This window comes from Rhinolophus hipposideros, assembly GCF_964194185.1.
Source record: "Rhinolophus hipposideros genome assembly, chromosome: 21".
Lineage (NCBI taxonomy): Eukaryota > Metazoa > Chordata > Mammalia > Chiroptera > Rhinolophidae > Rhinolophus > Rhinolophus hipposideros.
The window spans coordinates 42,784,149-42,803,604 of record NC_138067.1 but is presented as its reverse complement, the minus strand read 5'-3'; the positions used below and the strand labels follow the sequence as shown (position 1 = coordinate 42,803,604).

The window sequence follows — 19,456 nt, the reverse complement described above, 5'->3', positions numbered from 1 at the left end:
CCCTGCCTCCTGCCCTGGGGACGGTTATCACACCTGGAGAGCCGGGATGCGGACGCAGTTCACCAGGTACGGTTTGTTGGTCTCCAGCAGGGAGACGAAGGTGAGGAGCTGGTGCCTGCTGCTCATCTTGTCCTTGTCGTCTGAAAGGGTCAGAGGACAGCTCAGGCCCACCCCCGCACTCGTCTCCCACTCACACCCTCTGCACCCAACGGTGCCCCGGGGGCTTCCTGTCCCACCTGGGCCATTTACCCACCCGTATATGCTCACACATAAAAGGTCTGTGACTTAGTTGTAAATACTTTGTCATAATGAATATGACTCTAGCTATTTGGTAATATTAAGACATATTGTTCACTTATTAGGAGTATTGCGGGAATGCTAGTCACTATTATTACTGTTATTATTATTACTAAATGACATGATACCTGGGATCTGCTTTAAAATGCTCTGGCAAAAAGGAAAATACAGGAAGGGGACAGAAGAAACAAAGATGGCAAAATGCTGATGGCCACAGAAGCTGGGTGACGGTTTGTCACACTCTCGACTTAGATGATGTATAGAAATTTTCAAAATTAAACAATAAAGGAGAAAAACAACATAATATGAAGAGGGTAAACTGACTAGGAATTTACAGCAGTTAAAGATTAGAAGTTTCATATTCTATTTTTGACGTTTAAAATTATAAACCTTATCTTTTTGAGTCAGTATTTCCCATTTTAACATAGTATGCGCTTTTGTTTACAAGCAGAGAGAGGAGCTGTGTTCAGAGCTCAGACACAGCACACAACTAGCCGTCAGGTTGCGGGGGCAAAGGCCCCCCGGGAGCACACAGGCCTGCTTCTTAGGAGGGGGACCCCTGGCTGGCACCCCGCCTGGCCTGTGAGCAACTGCTCAGCTGAGGTGGCTTTTATGGCTTGGATTTGACTAGAAGGGAGGCTGGACGCACTGCCTGAACGCTGCCTGCCAGCCCCACAGGGGCCCCTGGGCAGGGCAGTATGAGGCCCCAGACCCCACAGGACAGGTCTCCTCACAGGCTCAAGTCCCAGTCCCTGGGTGTGGCCAGTGCTGGGTCAGGTCTGCCAACTATGGGAGGGCGAGGCTCAGCATGGAGGAGAACTCGCCAAGGCCACCCAGCCAGGGCTGGCTCCCCTCCTGCAGGTCCCACCTCAGCAGCCCCAGCAAAGGCAGAGTGTGGGGAGGAACGAAGGGGTAACTTCAGACGGGGGGGTTCTCTCCCCACTTGGGCTCACTGTACCTCGGCGCCCTTCGCCGTCCCTGGCCTCCTGCTCCTGTGTGTGCAGCACCTCGGGGCTGCTGGCGAAGACGCAGGTGGGGTGCAGCACGGTACCCTGCTTGGCCTGGGTGTGGAAAATCTGGAGAGGCCAAAGGCAGGCGTCAGGTGACAGAGGCCCTCAGACCTGCTCTTCCCACTGCTCGGAACGCTTTTCCTCCACCCTCTTGGCCGGGTTCCCTCCTCCACGCATTTCTCAGCCCAGAAGTCCCCCCGAACGGGAAGCCTGTTTGACCACACCCAGGCTGGTCAGGTGCCCCTGCGCTCCCCCAGCCCCCGGGCTCCACCCCCATCCCAGCCCCAGCCACGCTGGCTCATCTGTCAGGGAACAGGTCTGTCTCCTCACTAGACCATGAACCCCATGGATGGGTCACAGTCATGTCCCCAGCACAGGGCAGGTGCTGGAAGCTGTGTGGAATGACCACAAACAGGCAGTAGGGGCAGGAAGCAGGCCCACCTGGTCTGAGTCCTTGCGGCCGCTGTTGAACGGGTCCGGGATGGCGAGCTGCGGGTAGAGGCCGCGGCCCAGCACGAGCTTGAGCAAGGCCATCTGGCCCCGGGTCAGGGCCTGGGCCGAGCTGGCGGCTGCCTGCAGCTGCTCCAGGTTGTGCCGCAGCTTAAACTTCACATCCTGGTGGGAACAGGGGAAGGCGGGGTCCAAAGGGACTTGTACTAGGATACGTGGACCCGAGGAGTTCTGTAGACTCTGGGGCCAGGTCCTGTCCACAGACTCCTGTCTCTCAAGGTGAGGGCAGGGCTGTGTCCCCTCAAACCCCCAGGGCAGGCCATGTCCCCACTCTGGTAAACTCCAGCCCTGTCCCGTCCCCCCAAGCACCAGACGCATGGCACCCCACCTGGATGTCCACATTGTCGCCAGCCCCCCGGGAGGCTGTGCCACCCCGGTCCTCATCACTGGAGCAGCCGTCCTGGTCCTCCTGCAGACACAGCACCTTGCGCCTGCGCCCCCCCACCTCCTCGTGCTGGCGCTTCAGCTGGTACAAGGCCCGGCGCTCCCGGCGCTGCTGCAGCCGACTGTAGCTGTCCCCTGGCTTCGGGGCCTGGGCCCCAGCCAGCAGCCCATGGTCCTCCAGCAGCTCCCTGAACTGGCGCCGCAGGTTGGCCATCTCGTACAGACGGTGCTCCTCTATACCCCGGCGGCGGCACCACTTGCGTGAGTTTCTGCTCCGTTCAGATTTCACCTGGGTGCAGGGACAGACACCAGGTGTCAGGATCTGGCCAGCTGGGGAGGGGCGGGGGCTAACACACCACCCCCACTACCCCCGCACAGGCCGAACACCAGCCCGGGGAGGATGTGGGGCAGGGGGGCGACCCATCGGCCCTCCGTCATCTGCTTCCTTTTCTTCAGGTCTCAGCCCCACTGCCCCCCCGACAGGAAGCCCTCCCAGACCACATTCGGTCAGAGACCCCTCCGGGCTCTGTCCCAGCCCCTTGGCTTCCTCATCACAGCCCGTTCTGGGTGGTCACTGTCTCGGGACGGGTCTCCTGCACCGGACTGTGAGCCCAGGAGCACAGGGCAGGTGGTTTTGTCACCAGTGGGGCCCCAGCTTTGCCCAGCGCAGGGCCAGGCCCGGGCTAGGGGCTCAGGGAACGTGCGCTGGATATACAGATGCCACCCTAGGAGACTGGGCTTTCTCCAGACGGCACTGGTTTTCATCGGTTCTTTAGAAACCCCAGGCTCCCCCTCAAGCCTGGGCGTCCGCACATGTCGGTCCCATGAATGGTGGAGACGAGGTCTTCCAGCCAGACAGGACTGGGGGGGCCCTGCCACCGGCCTCACCTGCACCCAGGTATTGAAGACGTTGAAGAGTGTGAAGGGGTCACCCTGGTCACTCTCCAGGGGCCGCCGAGCTGCTGCACATTCCAGGTTGCTCTGGGCACTGTGGGTGAAGGGTGACTGAACGCTGAGGGCGGCGGCCATGGTGAGCACGGGCTCCGCCAGGTGGAACATGGAGCCCAGGATGAGCATCTTCCCTGGGGGGGGGGGTGGCACCACGCTGAGCTTGCCCGCCCTTCTCTCTCCATCTCACCCACAGAGGGCCTCCAGAGCCAGAGGGACAGAATCCAAGCCACACGCGGTGCTTTCTGGTCATGTGACCTTGGGCAAGGCCTCAGTTTCCCCATCTGGAGGTTGGAGACAAGCACAGTCCCCGCCTCCTCGGGCATGTGGTGGGCACTGGTAAGTGCTGGCTACTCCTGTCAGCAATGCCACCACGTGCCCTGCTTTTCTCTTTACAACCAGCTCCCCCAGAACCCCCCTCCCCACCTTCCTGGCACTCATGTTAACCTGCCAAGGTCATGCCTCTCTCCCCTCCTAGACCGTGACGTCCAGGGGGTCTGTACTCGGCTGCCTGGCACACGGCAGGCACTGAATTTTGTGCCTATCTCAGGATGACTCTTCCTGCCATCTCTGTTTAAGGTGGAGGCAGAGGAAGATGGAGAGGAGGGGGCGAGGGGAAGCGGGGGCAAGGAGCAGGGGAAAGGAGAAAGAACCGGACGGACGGACGGAGAGAGAAGGAAGAAAACCAGCGGGAACCGTAGGATCACGTGGTGCAATACCAGTTCCTGAAGTTTAGGCCCTTCCTGCCTGCCCCACGGTCAGTGGCCTAACCTCACGTGTCCCCACAACGGCCTTTCCGGAAAGTTCCTGTTACACATCTAGCCTCATAAGATGAAGGCAGGAAGCAGGACATCAAGTCTGTCTCCAGACCCCTTAGCTCCATCACCTCGGGCAAGTCCCTCCACCCTCTGTGCCTCTGTTTCCCCATCTATGAAGGCAGTAAGGGCAGCGTCCACCTGCAGTGAGGATGAGCTGTTTCACGCCGGGAAGTGCTCAGAGTGCCCGCCTGGCGGCTGACTGAGTCATTCAGGCCCAGGACCGCCCAGCACTGACTCATCCGTGTCCCCTGCCCTGCAGAGCCCAGGGACAGACGGTGTCAGCCTGCCTGCGGAGTACCTCCCGGCTCTGCCCGCCAGATGACCCTGGGACAGTGAATGACAGCCTTTTTGGAGCCTCACTTTCCTCACTTGGAAAGTGAGCGTCCCTCATTCCTGCCCCACAAGAGATGACGTGCCTGACACACTTGGCAGCCGCCTGACCAAACTCAGGCACTGGCACTCGCTGGTTCCATGCCTTTGGGCATAGCTGTCCACCCCCACCATGCAGCCGAGCCTGTTTCCTCATCTGTACAACGGGGGTGTCTGGAGGCCCTACCCTCACTATAAGAGAATGAAATGACATAAGATCCAGAAAGCCTTTCACTGGCATACAAGAAATGCCCATGGAATGCTCTTTTTCTTCTCAAATCTGATCTTCCTCGCTCTACCCATTTCCTTCAAAAACAAACAGAAATAACCACTTCACAGCCATGCAGACCCTCAGAGGTGGTGCTGTCCACCTCCTGTCCGCACCAAAGCTCCAGTTTACTGCAATGATGGGAACTTGAATGATATTAACACAGGCAGAAGGTTCTATTGCGCAACGTGCTTAGGAAATGGTACCAAGAGTGGTTGTGCTGAGCTGGGAATATTCTGTAACCTATAGATTTCTGATAAAACATCTTGAGTCAGGAGAATTAGGCAAGTCGATCACGCCTGGGTCAGCGTGTTCCTTAGATGGGGCAGGGACGATGCAGGAGAGAGGAAGAGGAAGAGGTTTTGAAATCCTTGACTGACCCACAAGATAGGTGCCAGGGCGGAGCTGGGGACAGATTGGGCAAAGTGGTGCCTGTTTGTTTACTGCTGTATCCCTGGCACCTAGAACCGTGCCTGGCACCAAGGACCTGTGAATAAATGCGCAGGGCCCAGAGAAGGATCAGGCCAGCCCATGAGTCACTTGGGGAGCAAGCAGTACCCTCCACCCCCCCAGTGCCCCGTGTGAGTACCCCAAGGGGCGTCCCTCACCAATCACGACGTCCACAGGCAGCTGGGCCAGCAGTGACCCAATGGGGGTGAGGGCCTCTGAGCTGTCCAGGGCCCCCTGGTCCCGGAGGTAGAGGATGGCTGTTTCTAGGCTGGCAGGTGGTGGGGGCTCAATGAAAGGGAAGGTTCGGGGGTCTCCCACACTCATGCTCTTCATCTGGAATGAGAACCAAACTCCCTGAGAATGGGGGACACATAGGCCACTGTGGAGCACTGAGAAGGCTGAGAGATCACAAGCTGATGACACTTTAAAACTCCTAATGTCAAGGCCATAGTACAGAGGCAGGGGAGAAGGGTCAGTGTCCGTCTCTCTGTCTGCCCAGCACCTCTTTTACCAGACCCTGACCATGGAACGAGCACATGACCTGAGCTGGGCCAATCAGAATCCTTCCCTGACTTAGGAACCTGGAGCTGGTAGAGAGAAGTTCCAGCAGCCTCTCTGGTTGTGAGGGGCCAAGATGGAAGCCCAGACCTGCTGTGGTTCTTTTTCCATTGCCTGGAGATTAGCCCATCCACTGCAGATGGAGAAATCCTTAATTTTCCCTAAATTTGACCTCCCTCCCACTCCCACTATGGATACACAAATGCATAAAATCCCCTTTTCTGCTTACAAGAGTTTGAGCTGGGTTTCTCTCACTTTCGACCAAAGAATTCCCATTAATTCAGAGGCCAGAAGGGTAGCGGGAGGTGGGGAAAATGAAGTGAAACATGTACCCCTCACCGGGCCTCGCACGAGCCAGAGGAAGGCTCAGAGAGCCAGCCTGGGGGTGCTCAGCCCAAGTCTCCCAGCGAGGTGACCTGCTTGCCTGGCCCCTATCTAGAGGCCACCAGACATTCTAGCTGTCCACTTGGCAACCAGCCATTCCACCTTCCTCCCTGCTCACCAAACCTTGACGTTGTCTGGGAGATCACCCAATACCCGTCCAAAGACCTTTAAATTAAAAGTTCTGGGCAGGAGGGCAGGCATAGATTTTTTTTAAAGCTCTCCAGGCAATTCCAGTGTGTGGCTGGGGCCGAAAATCAGTACTCCAATCCAGTCTGGCGACACCACGCCCCTGGACAATTACAGGTCACAGAGTGGGCACATATGACCCAATTCTGCCGACAAGACAGGTTGGGAAGTCAGCCCGGGGGCTTCCAGGAAAGGTTCCCGTGGCCTTTCAATAAGACACACAATGAGGGACAACTTGTTCCTGTCTCTGAATAGTAAAGGAGGAGATGATGCCCACGGCTGCCAGAGCCAGGTGGCATTCATGAGGTGGGCTTGGAGCCTGACAGCCTCAGATGGAAGCCCAGCTCCGCTACTTGCCGGCTGTGTGACCTGGGTCAGGTTACTTTACCTCTCAGTCCATCTGTCTCCTCATCCTTACATTGGAATAAGATGACCTGCCCCAGAGAGTTTTTTGTGAGGATCAAAATTGTTATACACATAAAACACTTAATACAGAGCCTTAGCCCACAGCAAGCACTAGGTAAGTACTTTTTACCATCATCACCATCATTATGAGGAAAGCTGCTGATAAACTGACGTTGGAAAGATAGAAAAAGGCCAGGTCCTGTAAGACATGACTGATCCATTGTGATAACCGAGCCTGGAACCTCTCTATCTCGAGGCTTCTTATTATATGAAACAGTACATTTTCCTTATTGTTCAACCCAGTGTTTTTCAAACAGCAGATTATGTGGGTCAGGAACTCCACGAAGTAGGTCACAACCAGCATTTTTAAAAAATGAAGTCAAACGAATAGAAATTATCAGAGTGTATCACCCGTAGGAAGGGGCTGGTTTGCACCGCTCAAGCACTTGTGAGCCTGCGGCAGATACCCCCCCCGCTCACCCCCTTTCCTTCCCTCTTCTTCCTGAGCGCAGAGACACTTCCCAGCCACCCCTGCAGCGAGGTGTGGCCTGGAAGGAGCTCCAGCCAGGGTGAGTAGAAGGGAAGTGCACCCTTGCGGACCCGGCCCGCAAAGGCCGCAAAGCCATCTCCCACGCTCCTTCCCCCTCGCTGGCCAGCACAGATGATGAACAGACCCCGGGGAGAAGATGGAGCCACAAGAGGGAAGGGGTCTGGGTCCCTGAATAAAGGAAACGCCTGCCAACCAGAGAATGAAAGTTCTGTTGTGTTGGCCGTTCTGGGAATGGGTCTATCTAAGAGAAACTAACTGCTGAGATATGAGCCATGACGTGTATCCAGAAACCCTCCTTTTAAATGCCACTTCTTGGAGGGTTTTCTGTTACAGCTCAAAGCACTCTGATTGAGTCACAAGGTTGTTCCTGTGACCCTGTGGATTTGGAAAACAACTGTCCCCTGAGAGTGGGATCTGACATTTGGCAGTGGCCTGGCCAGCTCTGCCCTTCCTGCCCTGAACCTGGGATTGGTCCTGTCTAAATGCCCCAGCACTCAGGATCCACTCCCCTCCCTGCCAGCGCCTCACCTGCAGCACGAGCGCGTCCAGGGCTACCCTCCGGATCTCCGGGACTGCATAGGGGGCGAAGGCATCGTAGTCTGACTCGGCATAGAGGCGGAAGCAGACGCCGGGGCCTGTGCGGCCCGCCCGGCCCTTCCGCTGCTCAGCACTGGCCTGACTGATCCAGAACTCCTGCAGCCGCTGCAGTTTGGCCTGGGGGTCGTAGCTCATCTCCTTCACCTTCCCTGGGTGGGGAGGAGGGGAACGGGGAGGAAGGACACCTGTGTGCAACAGCCACACGGCCCTGCACACGCCTCCACAGCCCTTCATTCACTGACACCCTCACTTACTCCTTTACTCCACTAACACTGAGCGACAGCTCGGTCTGGGCGCAACCCTGACATTTTGTGAATGTCATTCACATGTCCTTTCACTGATTTTCTCAAGGCTTTGTTTATTCACTGGTTCAGTCATGTGACAAGAATTATGAAGCACCTACTATATGCCAGGCACTGTACTCGGCACTAAGGATACAGCTGCAAACAAAGCAAAATCCCTGGTCTCACAGGGCTGAACAGACACCATATTTCATCAATTCTAAGACCAACCTGTTTTCATACTGTGTACCTTAAGAATGAATGGCATGTCCATGTTTAACAGACAGCATGTGAAAGTTTTCTTCATGGTACATAAAACTGTGGAATGTTTTCTCATCACTGGCATCCCAGATTCAATACTACGAGGTGACTGCTAACATTTATTGAGTTTGTGGGGCTCAATAGGAGAGGCAGGCGGTAAACAGAAACACAAATGCAGGGTCTCGCAGTCGGGGGCAAAGCACTGCCGTTAGCAGGGCCTCAGGGAGGGAGCAGAGATTTGCCAGCTGAGATGCTGCCTGGTGTCTCAGTCTCCCCTCCCGCTGTACCGTCTGTTCATGATGGAGAATTTTAAACATACACAAAAATAGACAGAATCGCACGTGGAACCCTCCTGTCCCATCTGCTCCACAGCCCTAAACTGCCAGCTCCCTGTTCTGGCCGGGCGTCCCCTTGCTGTATCCGCACCTCTCCACACCCCACACGTCTCCCAGGTCCCTGGGGTGGCTGGAGGAGCAGCTCTTACCAGAATCTACTACAAAGCGGATCCCATCAATGGTGACAGAGGTCTCGGCAATGTTGGTGGAGAGAATGCATTTCCGGACTCCTGGGGGGGCCACGTCAAATACCTGGGGGAAGTGAGGAGGTGACATCAGGGACTGACTCGGCCCTTACCGAAGCCCGGGATGCCCCACAAGCACCTCACACCCATATGTCTAAAGCAGCCTCAGCGCCTTCCACTGAATGCTGTCGTCCTCCAGTCTCCATCTCGGAAATGGCTCATCCTTCACCATATCACCTGGGCCAGAAACCTGGGCTGCCCTGGGTCCTCCCCCCGCCCTACCCCCAGCCACACCTCAACATCTTGATCATTTCTTGATGTCATACCATCCTCCCCAAACTCACCGCCCCTGCCCTGGTCCAGGCCCCTGCTTTCCCACCGGGACCCTGCTCCAATTTCCTCCCTGGTCTCTGGCCTCGACTTACCCCCTCCAGTCCATCTTCACATGCAGCAGAGGGATCTGCTAAAGCACAAAATGGCACTGGCCTCACCTTGCTCAGAACCTTCCCAGGGCTCCCCACGTGCTCCGGACAAACCCAGGCACACACTGGGTCCTCCAGGCGCTTTGTGGTCTAACCCTGCATTCTTCTCCAGGCTCATCTCTCCCGACTTCTCCTTCACAATCTAGACCCCAGGCACCCTGCACGCCGTTTCCCAGCTGCCCCATCTTTCTCTCACCCCAGGACCTTTGCACAAGCCCTTCTCTCAGACTCAAAAGAGACAGTCAAGCATAGTGGCTAAGAGTGGGGTTAGCAACTCTGGCCCGGAGGCCAATCCAGCCTGCCCCCTATTTTTGTGACCCAAGCTGTGATGGCACACAGCGTCACCTGGTCAGGCTACAGCTGCGTTCCTGCTGTAGGGCTGAGTCATTGTGACAGAGACTAGATGGCCCACAAAACCTAAAACTACGTCCTCCCTGGCCCTTGACAGAAAGTTTGCCAACCTCTGGTTAAGAGCATGGCCTTGGGTGCCAAATTACCAAGTTCCACAGACTGGCTCTGCTACTTACATGGCTTTGCACAAGTGCCTATCTCGGTTTCTGCACCTGTTTGGTGGGGATGACAGCAGGACATGTCAGACAGGGCTGCAGTAAGGACTCAGTGAGACCCCTGTACAGAGCTCAGACCTGCTGCCTCAAGTGCTCCATACACACCAGTGGGACACTCCTCCCTGCCCGCTTCCTGAACTGCCTTCCTCCCTTGTCTCCTGCTCAAAGTCCTGCGAAGCGGAGCTCCAGGGCCTTCTCCCTCATCAGGAAGCTCAGTCAGGCGTACTCCCCACCCTGTGCAGCCTGCATTTGTGGGGTCACATCCCCCGACCCCACCGCCTCCCCCAGCCCTCACAGCTAGACCTCTCCCTCCCCGCCCTGCCGGGCTGCATGTGACACCTTGTCCTGGTCGGCCACAGAGAGGGCACTGTGCAGTGGCAACACCACCCAGCGCTGCGTGTGGCTGGCATAGGTCTGGGCAGCCTCGAGCACGGCGCTGATCTCGGCCATGCCGCTGAGGAAGACGAGGAGGTCACCCCGCTCCTCGGGAGGGTACTTAGTGTCAATGGCCTCCAGCACCCTGAGGAAGGGCCGCGGGTCCAGCTTCTCCGACTTGGACGTTGTCGGCTCGGCCTCCTGCGGCTGGTACACGACCTGTGAGGAGACAGCCCCAGGCAGGAGCGCGCCCTGTCACTCTAACTCAGGGCAACAGAGCTGGGAGGCCCCAGGCTGACAGAGGAGACATGAATCAGTCGGAAGGCAGACAGCACACTCAAACAGGATAACAAAAGGACAAAGTATTGGAGCGGCTGGACGGCTCAGTGGGTTAGAGAGCAAGCTCTGAACAGCAGGGCTGCCGGTTCAATTCCCACATGGGCCAGTGAGCTGCGCCCTCCACAACTGGATTAAAGACAACAAGCTGCCACTGATGCCAGCGGGGCGGCCGGATGGCTCAGTTGGTTAGAGCCTGAGCTCTCGACAACAAGGTTGCCAGTTCAATTCCCGCACGGGATGGTGGGCCGTGCCCCCTGCAAATCAGACTGAAAACGGCAACTGCGCTTGGACCTGAGCTGCACCCTCCACAACTAGACAAAAAAAATTATTTTTTTTAAAAAGGACAAAGTATTAAGGTAACTGGAAGGCTTCTGGGGTGTTGGCAAGGTTTGATGTTTTTTAATCTGGGTGCTGGCTGCATACAGGTATTTAATTTGTGGAAATCAATTGCGCTATACGCATGATGTGTGCATTCTTTCGTGTTTGAAAGGTGGTCATCCAAACCATAAAGAACAGCGTTGTGTGAAGAGAGCCATGTTGAACGGAGCTGTGACTTCGGTTGAGGGACACAGCCTACTAGAGACCTCGAGGTAGGGAGCTAACTCTCCTTGGCCCACTGTGCAGTGGGAACACCTGGAAGCCAGAGGGAAGGGGGTCCATTAGTGCCATCCATACAGGTCCGCCTCCTGGGGCAGACAGGAAGGTAGGCGGAAGGAAATGCGGATCCGTAAGGACAAACAGAAGTTTTCTGGCACAGGGTCTATCTGTCTGTGTGCAGGATTCGAGTCCTGGCTCTGCCACTTCTGAGTTGTCCTGTGAACAAGTGACTTCACATCTCTGAGCTTCACTTTTACCCTCATGGCTTGTAATTCCTGGCACCGAACTACTGAAGTCGTGGAGAGGGACGCACATGAGCTCATGTATGTTAACTGTGGAGCATACAGTACACACTCAATAAATACTAGCTGTGATCATCATCAATATTACCGACAAAACTATATGCAAGCCACAGAAAGCAGGCCAAGAAACTGGGGGAAAGCTCAGGATACAAATTGCTGGGAAAACTGAAGAGCTGGGAAGCTAAAAAGGATCTCTGCCTAGTCTGGGTAGAGCAAATTGTAAGAGAACCTAAAAAACATGATTTCTGATGAATACCGAACTCCCTCTGTCCCACCTGAAAGGCCTGTCTCTTGATTTCAGCTTCTTCAGCAACAGACGTACCTGGGGGGGAGGGATGTGTAATGAAACACGGTGGAGTCAGGCCCACCCCCAGGACTGCTGTGAGAACGGGACGAGACCGGATGTGTCGAATGGTGTGGTCCCCAGAAAGTCTGCTCTTTTCTTCCCTGGCACACAGTCACCGAGACATGTCACCAGTCTCCCTTGTAGCTAGGTGGGGCTCGGAGAGAAGGGAAGCAACTGAAAGGTCATGTCAAACTTAAAAACAAACTGGACGTTCCCTGAACTTTGGCTCCTCCCCTCTTCCTACAAGTTATGCTTGTACAGACCAGGACAATGCCCCAGGACAGTGGTTCTTACCGGGCGTGGTGCTGCCCCCACGGGACATTTGGCAATATCTGGAGCGAGATTTGGTTGTCACAGCGGGGGGAGGGGAATGTTATTGGCTCCTAGTGGTAGAAGCCAGGGACACTGCTAAACGTCCCACAGCGCACAGGACAGCCCCACAACTAATAATTATCCAGCCCAAAAGGTGAACAAGACTGAGTTTGAGAAACCCTGCCTTACGAGATGATAGAGCAATGAGAAAGGAAGAGCCTAGGTCTCCAAATGACCACGTGGAACTGAGCTGCCCATCACCCTGGACCCGCCGGACTGTTAGAGAAATAAACTTCCATGTCATTTGAGCCTTTACATTTTGGGGTCTCCGCTAATAAGCACTTAGCACTCTTCCCGCCATACTGTAAATGCTCAGAAAACGGCAGCTTTAAAACAGACAGAGAGAGAGAGAATATCCTTATTGATTGAAGGGATGGGAAACAGAGCCCCAGAGCAGAGAGGGGACACGTCCGGGTTTGGCCCGGGGCTAGGCAGGGCACGTGAAGGGGGGGACTCACCGTGATGGGGAACAGCCTCCCGGGCACCTGCACCACAGGGGCACTGCCGAAGTAGCTGGAGAAGAGCGAGATGTTGATGGTGGCTGACATGAGGATGACCTTGAGGTCAGGCCGCTGGGGCAGCAGGCTCCGGAGGATGCCCAGGAGGAAGTCGTTGTGGAGGTGCCGCTCGTGGACTTCATCCACGATCAGGACCTGGTACTGGGGCAGGCTGGGCTCTCGCTGGATTTGCCTCAAGAGCAAGCCCACTGTCAGGAACACAATCTTGGTGGCCGCCGAACGCGTGCTCTCAAAACGGATCTGGTAGCCGACCTGGGTGCGTGGAGGAGGATAGTCAGGAGGACTCTGGGCCGGAACACCAGCCCCTCCCCTGGCCCAAACTGACAACTGAGCAGAGGCCCCCACATCAGACTCTGGAGTCCAACAGGCTTGGGTTCGAATCCCACTTCTGCTACTCAAGTGTCGCTGACTTTGGGCAAGCAGTTCCATCCCTTGGAGACATATTTTTTTTCTTCCAGACGCTGTGAGGATTATACGTGCTAATGCACATAAAGTATTTGGCACAGAGCCTGGTAAATGACATTAACTAATAATACTAATAATTAGCCTTTCTTAGAGTCCTTACTATGCACCACCAACTATTCTAAATGCTTTATGAGTATGTGTATCAACTCATTTCATTCCCAAGCCACCACAGGCTGTAAGAATGATTCATATCCTCACCTCACAGATGGGGAAACTGACATCACTCAACCAAGGCAACACAGCTAAAAAGTACCTCACATCACACACGCATGTGCATGCGATGGCAGAGGAGTTCTAGTTCTAAATGTAAAAGTTTTTAGAAAAATACATAGAACATCTTCATGACCTTAAAGTGGGCAAAGACTTCTTAAGCAGAACCCAGTGTGCCAAGCACAAAAGGAAAATCACAGACTGGATTATATTTCAATGAAAAGATACCATCATCAAACGACACCATTCAGAAAATGAAAGGCAATTCACAAAGTAGGAGACAAGATTTGCAATACATAAATCCTACACAGGAGTCTTATCCAGAATCGAAAAAGACCTATAAATCAAGAAAAAAAGACAGACAATGCCAAAGACAAATGGAAAAAAGGCATGAGCAGACATTTCAAAAAGAGGATCTCCAAATGGCCAATAAATACGGGAAACGGTGCTCGATGTCCTTAGTCATCAGGGAAATGCAAATTAAGATGGGATACCACCACTGGAAAAGCGAAAATGAAAACGATTAATAATGGGAAGTGCTGGTGACGTAGGTGTGTAAAAGGGTATGACCGCTTTGCAAAATGGTTTGGTAGTATCTACGAAAGCTAAACATATACGCAGATCTGATGACCCAGCAAGCCCTCTCCCAGATATACACCCAACTAAAATATGTACCAAAAGACACCCAAAGGCATGTTATAGAATGTTTAGCGCAATACCGTTCACAAGAGCCTAAAACCGGAAATCCCCCCAATTCCGGTACACGTGGTACCTCACCATGGAATACCATACAGCTCTGCGAATGCACGGAGCACACCTATGCTACAGTGTGGGTGAGTCTCACAAAACTAATATTGAGCAACAGAGGCCAGGCCCAAAAGAGAACAGAATTCTTTATTCCATTTATACACAGAGAAAGAGGCAAAAATAATCTGATATTCTATCATTCACTCAGATGTGATAATCTAGCACAAAAGTCCTAATTTATCACTAAGAATAGTGATGACCCTGAGGGCCTCAAGATAGTAAGTAGAAAGGAAACGAGAGGATTTCTGGGGTGCTGGTAAGGTTGATTTTTTTTTTATCTGGGTGATAGTTACCCAAATATATTCAACTCGTGAAAAGTCACAGAGCTATATACCAGAAGTGCCAAAAAAATGTCTACAAGTGGACACTTTGGTCAGCGTTGCTCAAGCAGTAGTTTGCCGTAATCAGAAATGTCTGGACGCTGATGGAAACCACTTCGAGCACCTCTTGTAATTGCAGAAGTCACACGTGACTTGTATTCATCTTTTGTTATCGGTATCTATTGAGTATTACCATTTTAATACAGTTTTCCTTTCTTAAAACGTGTATACATTTTTTGGCACCCTCTGTATTTATGACATGTGCATTCTTCTGTGCGGAAGAGTATTCTAACATAAATAACAAATTTTTTAAATAGGAGAGCCAGGATTAGAACCCTAGAACCCATTAGTAAGGGAGTGTCCTCATTCTTTTTTTATGGCTGCCTAGAAAAAACAAAAAAGATGAATTTTTAGGACTTTTCCAATGTTTTTACTGTTAAAGTGCTATACAGGCAGACCTCAGAGATATCGCGGGTTCCAGACCACTGCAATGGAGCAAGTATTGCAATAAAGCGAACTATAATCTTTTTTGCTGGTGGAGGGTCTTGCCTTCAATTTGCCAAAAACAGCGACATCTGTGAAGAGCAATACAATGAGGCATGCCTTACCGGGTACTGTTAGTGCCTTTACCTTTGGACCATATTGAGGCCAATCGGTAGATACATTTCTAGAAGAATCACCACTGGGTCAAAGGGTAACAAGAGTTTTTGTAACATCAATATTGTCAAGGGCAAGCAACTTATTCCTCAAGGTCACGTGAGAAAAGCCGGAATCCTGTTAGCCCCCACTCACCTGTGCTCCATACTGACTGAGGCTCTCAAATCCGACGCGCTTGGCCAGTGAGATGCAGGCGATTCGCCGGGGCTGGGTGCATGCCACGTGACTGAAGCCAGCGGCCAACAGGTACTGGGGCACCTGAGTGGACTTGCCGCAGCCTGTATCACCTGCCACCACCACCACCTGGTGCTCCTTCAGCGTCTTCAGGATGCGGTGCCCGTACTGGGCGATGGGAAGCGCCGCCCGCTCACGCTGCAGTTTGGCCAGCCGCCCAAAGGCCTGCTTCTGGCCAAAGTCCAGGTAGTGCAACAGGGCTTGGCGGAACTCGGATACTCTCTCCCGCGGCAGGTGCCTGCCCGGCGCCCGAGAGCCCCGAGTGGCAGGGCCAAGGACAGAGAGGTTGATGCGGTAACGCGGGTCGTAAGTTCGAGGTAGGTCGGCCAGTGCGGGGATGCTGGGCTCGGGACGCCCAGGTTCTTTCTCCTCCTTCCTGGTGGTCTTGAGCTTCTGGAATCTCTGTAAACGTTCAAAGAAGGCCCAGAACTTCTGGCACTCCTCAGAACCCTGGCGGATGTAATCTTCATCACGGAAGAAAGCATCCTCAAAGAGACGCCGCGTCTCTGAACAATTCCAGTCCCATTTCTCTGGGGCCTCCTCCTCACCGGGCACGCGGTGGCAGTCCCGGTGATCCCTGCCCTCCCTTGTTCTGGAGGGAGGAGGCATGTTGTACCTAATCACAGCACTGTCACAAAACCGGCCTCAGTTCTGATCACCTGGACCAAACGTTCTCATCCATTCCTCACCTCCTGCAGTGAGACGCCAGTGCTTGCAATAAGGAACCACTTTCTCTTCAAAGAGCTGATTTTCCACCTCATAGATGGCACAGGATCACCACAGGCGACAGCAGAGTAAGTGGCCAGGGGCCTGGGCCATGCTGGTGGCACACAGGGCACCTCATGACTCCTGCAGTGATCTCTGGGATATACACAGTTCACCCTGGATTTTCAGGCCCTGAATGCTTGGGGGAGAGAAGAAACTCATTCATCTTTAGAAACATTTACTGAAAGCCTGCTGTTTCAGAAGCGATGGACTAAGGGATAGTCATGAATAAGATCACCCTGAGCCCCCAGAGATGGTCACCGTCACATGCAAGAGACATGGCATCAGACTGACAATCCAGTGATTGGGGCTGTGTGAGTCTTTGCTGACGAAAAACACGAGGGAGGTGTGGTATAATGAAAAGAGTAAGCCAAGGGTTCCTAACCTGGGGTCTACTGAGCTACAGGACACCTGGGAACCCTTTGAAATTAAGTGCATAATTTTGCAAGTGTTGCATTATGCTATGTATTGCTCTTGCCTGCCTGGCACATCCCGTCCTTCTTTTTCTGATAATAGTACGCACCTTCCTTCGGAGAGCAGCCCTTGCCAGACTCCACATGGTTCTGGTGGCCTTTAAGTCAGAGAGCCCCTATTTGCTGGGCAAGTGACAAAGGCCTGGCCAATCATGGTACCCTACTCTCCTCTGAACCAGTGACTGGGCTGAGAGGTGGACACATGACCAAAGGAGGGCCAATCAGGGCCTTTATCTGGATTTACTGGGTTACTAGGAGGGAAACGCTCTCATTTCATCTACTGTGGCTGGGCAAGGATGATACAAACCCAGAGCTGGTTGTAGTCGCTCCTGAAGATGATAATCTTTCCTAGGTATTTATCCTAGAGAAAAGCCTGCACATGGACACAGTAAGGCATACACAAGGATGGCCACTCAGCCACTGAAAGGAAAGAAGTGGACGAGGGAGGGGGTGAAGCTTGGCGATATTACCTAGTGCTTGAGGCTTCGCGTCCTCCAGCCCCTCCCTTCCCAGCTACGTTAAGAAAATGTCTTTTTGCTTCAAGTTGGGTTTCTGACGCTCAGCTGAGTAAGTCCTAACTAATAAAGAGCATACATACCCTCATATGTGCAATTTTCTGGAGGGGAAATCCATCACTCAGATTCTTAAAGGGGTTTATGATCTTAAAAGGGTCCAGAGCCTTCCACGGTAAAGGCTTTGGTATCAGGCAGATCTGGGTTTGAACCTCGGCTTCCCCATTCACTAGATGTGTGACCACTGGCAAATCAACTTCTTTGAGGCTGCTTTCTTCATCTATAAAATGCAGACAGTGCCCATCTCCAAACATGGCAATGTTTATCACCTCGCCTGGTCCAGAGAAGCCAAATAATAGCTAGTATTCAAGTCCAGGGCTTTCTCCCAGTGATGACCAACACAGGACAAACAGTGAGAAGAGCCAGGGGCATATAACCTGGAAAACAACTGCACCCAAAGGGCCACAAGTCGCCTTCATAATGGTGTTAGCCATGCTTTCAGCTACTCTGCCGTCAGTCTCGCAAGGGTCTTCCTGGAGGAGTTCAGAGACTGGCTCTCTGAGGTCTCAGGGGGCACTCAGGGCAACCTTGGGCGTTCTTAGAGCCAGATACAGGTCTCCAGTGCGCAAGAATTTGGGAACTGGCAGAGAAGCAGTAGTCGTGGGGAGTGCACACGACTTCTTACTCAACACCTGGACCAGGTGATGCCAGAGCATCTTCAGAGGGAATTCCTATTCTAGGAAGGAGGGAAGAGGGAAGGGCCTTGAAGGGCTACCGTGATCGGGAAGCAGTGCTTCTCAGGATGAAACGCAGAGCGTTCTTCTCAGACTTTAAACTGCCTACGCAGGCACGTGGGCCCAACGGGGCATCCCCATGGCTCTCCAGGTGTCTCCCCTTTTAAGCTACCTTTTAGATCTTCTGCATCGATTCGTTTCTCTGTCACTGTGTCTCTGGCTATCTCTCGGTTTCATTTTCCTACCCGTGTGGCCTTGAGAGGTTTTCTCCGCGTCCCTATTTTTTTCTGTCCTCTCTGGCTCTCTCCATCTGACGGTTTCAGCGTCTGGTCGTTTTCAGTCCGTCTCGCTCACCACCTGCATCTTCGTTCCCTTTCCTAGTCTGGTCCTATCTCACTTCACTTACCTGATTTCCTCCCGCTGTTTCTACTTTTCAGTCCGATTTTTCTTTTTTTTTTCTGTTAAGTCCAACTGTCCTTCTCCAGCTGACGCTCGCCAGTCCTCCCTCTGCCTCTCATTTCCCACTTGAACCCTGTTTTCCGCCTCTCCCTTTTCCTCTCTCCAGGGCTCTGTCTACAACTTCCCCGCACGGGTCTGAAGCTGTCACGAGAGCCGACATGGACCGAGCGCTTCCCCATTCATCGAGGACTACTGCAAGCCACTCGTCGGCTTCAAGGCCCACGTGCACAGACCCCCCCCACACACACACACACACTTTTCTCACAAACTTAAGACGGTGCTATTGGCACTGTGATACTGAGCCGCAGAGGTTAAGTAAGGAGTTCAAGCGGCAGTTGAGGAATTCAAATCTCGGGATGCAGGCTTCCTGTACGCCTCTTTCTCCATTTCCCAACGTGATTCTCCACGCGTGTCCGCCCTCCCCCCACCGCCCACGCCACCCCGCTCTCGTCGCTCGCTGTCCCTCCGACTCTCTTCCCCTCGATCCCTCCTCTCAACCCGCCCACGTCGGCTTTGGTCGGCCGCACGCTATTTCACTGTCGCCGCCTTTCCGCATCTCCTGGTCTCTCGCTCCTCCATTTAAACTGTCCTCCTCTCCGGTCTGTGTCGGTTCCCCAGCTTCCATTCTGATCTTCCTACGTCTCCCTCCATCTCCTAAGCTCCGGGTGCGATCGCATTTCTCTCGTGGTCTCTGTAAGCCTCTCCCGGTGGAACCCATCCGCTCCCCGCCCCTCGACCTCTCCCGTTTTCAGCTTCGCTCCTCTCTCAACCGCCTAGTCTCTCGGTCCCTCAATTTGTCGCAGCTTCGTGTCGTGCCTCCATTTCTCGGGCCTCTCTGTCCCTCAGCCTGTCTCAGAAACGCTCCGGCTCCATCTCTGTCCGTTTCTCCCGGCCCCTCGGCCTCTTCCAATACATTCGCTGATCTCGGGATCTCCCGCCACCCCTCAGCTCGCTCCCGGGCTATCCCTGACCCACTCCAACTCCAGCCGCGGAACCACAGCCCCACGCAGCCGCCCCGCCCCCTCACCTCATGAACCGCCGCGAAAGCTTCAACTTCCGGTCTCCAGCCCCTCACGCGCGCGAAGCCCTTCCTGCGCCTGCGCACGCCATCTTCGCGGCTCGGCCCC

At 53.9% G+C, this 19,456-nt stretch overlaps 1 protein-coding gene across 5 annotated transcripts in view; it reads right to left on the bottom strand.

Moving 5' to 3' along the window:
- DHX34 (DExH-box helicase 34) overlaps positions 1 to 19,456 on the bottom strand; it is a 28,530-nt gene extending 9,074 nt beyond the window's left edge. The window contains exons 1-12 of one of the 5 annotated variants that reach the window (XM_081030599.1): positions 19,357 to 19,456; positions 15,288 to 16,290; positions 12,634 to 12,945; positions 10,184 to 10,438; positions 8,761 to 8,863; positions 7,666 to 7,883; positions 5,213 to 5,387; positions 3,090 to 3,283; positions 2,146 to 2,490; positions 1,749 to 1,922; positions 1,256 to 1,373; positions 34 to 140 (exon numbers count right to left, since the gene is read on the bottom strand). In XM_081030599.1, coding sequence (XP_080886725.1) covers positions 34 to 140; positions 1,256 to 1,373; positions 1,749 to 1,922; positions 2,146 to 2,490; positions 3,090 to 3,283; positions 5,213 to 5,387; positions 7,666 to 7,883; positions 8,761 to 8,863; positions 10,184 to 10,438; positions 12,634 to 12,945; positions 15,288 to 15,995 — 2,709 coding nt within the window. In that variant the 5' untranslated portion in view covers positions 15,996 to 16,290; positions 19,357 to 19,456. The other 4 variants (XM_081030596.1, XM_081030597.1, XM_081030598.1 and 1 more) reach the window with 4 other exon arrangements.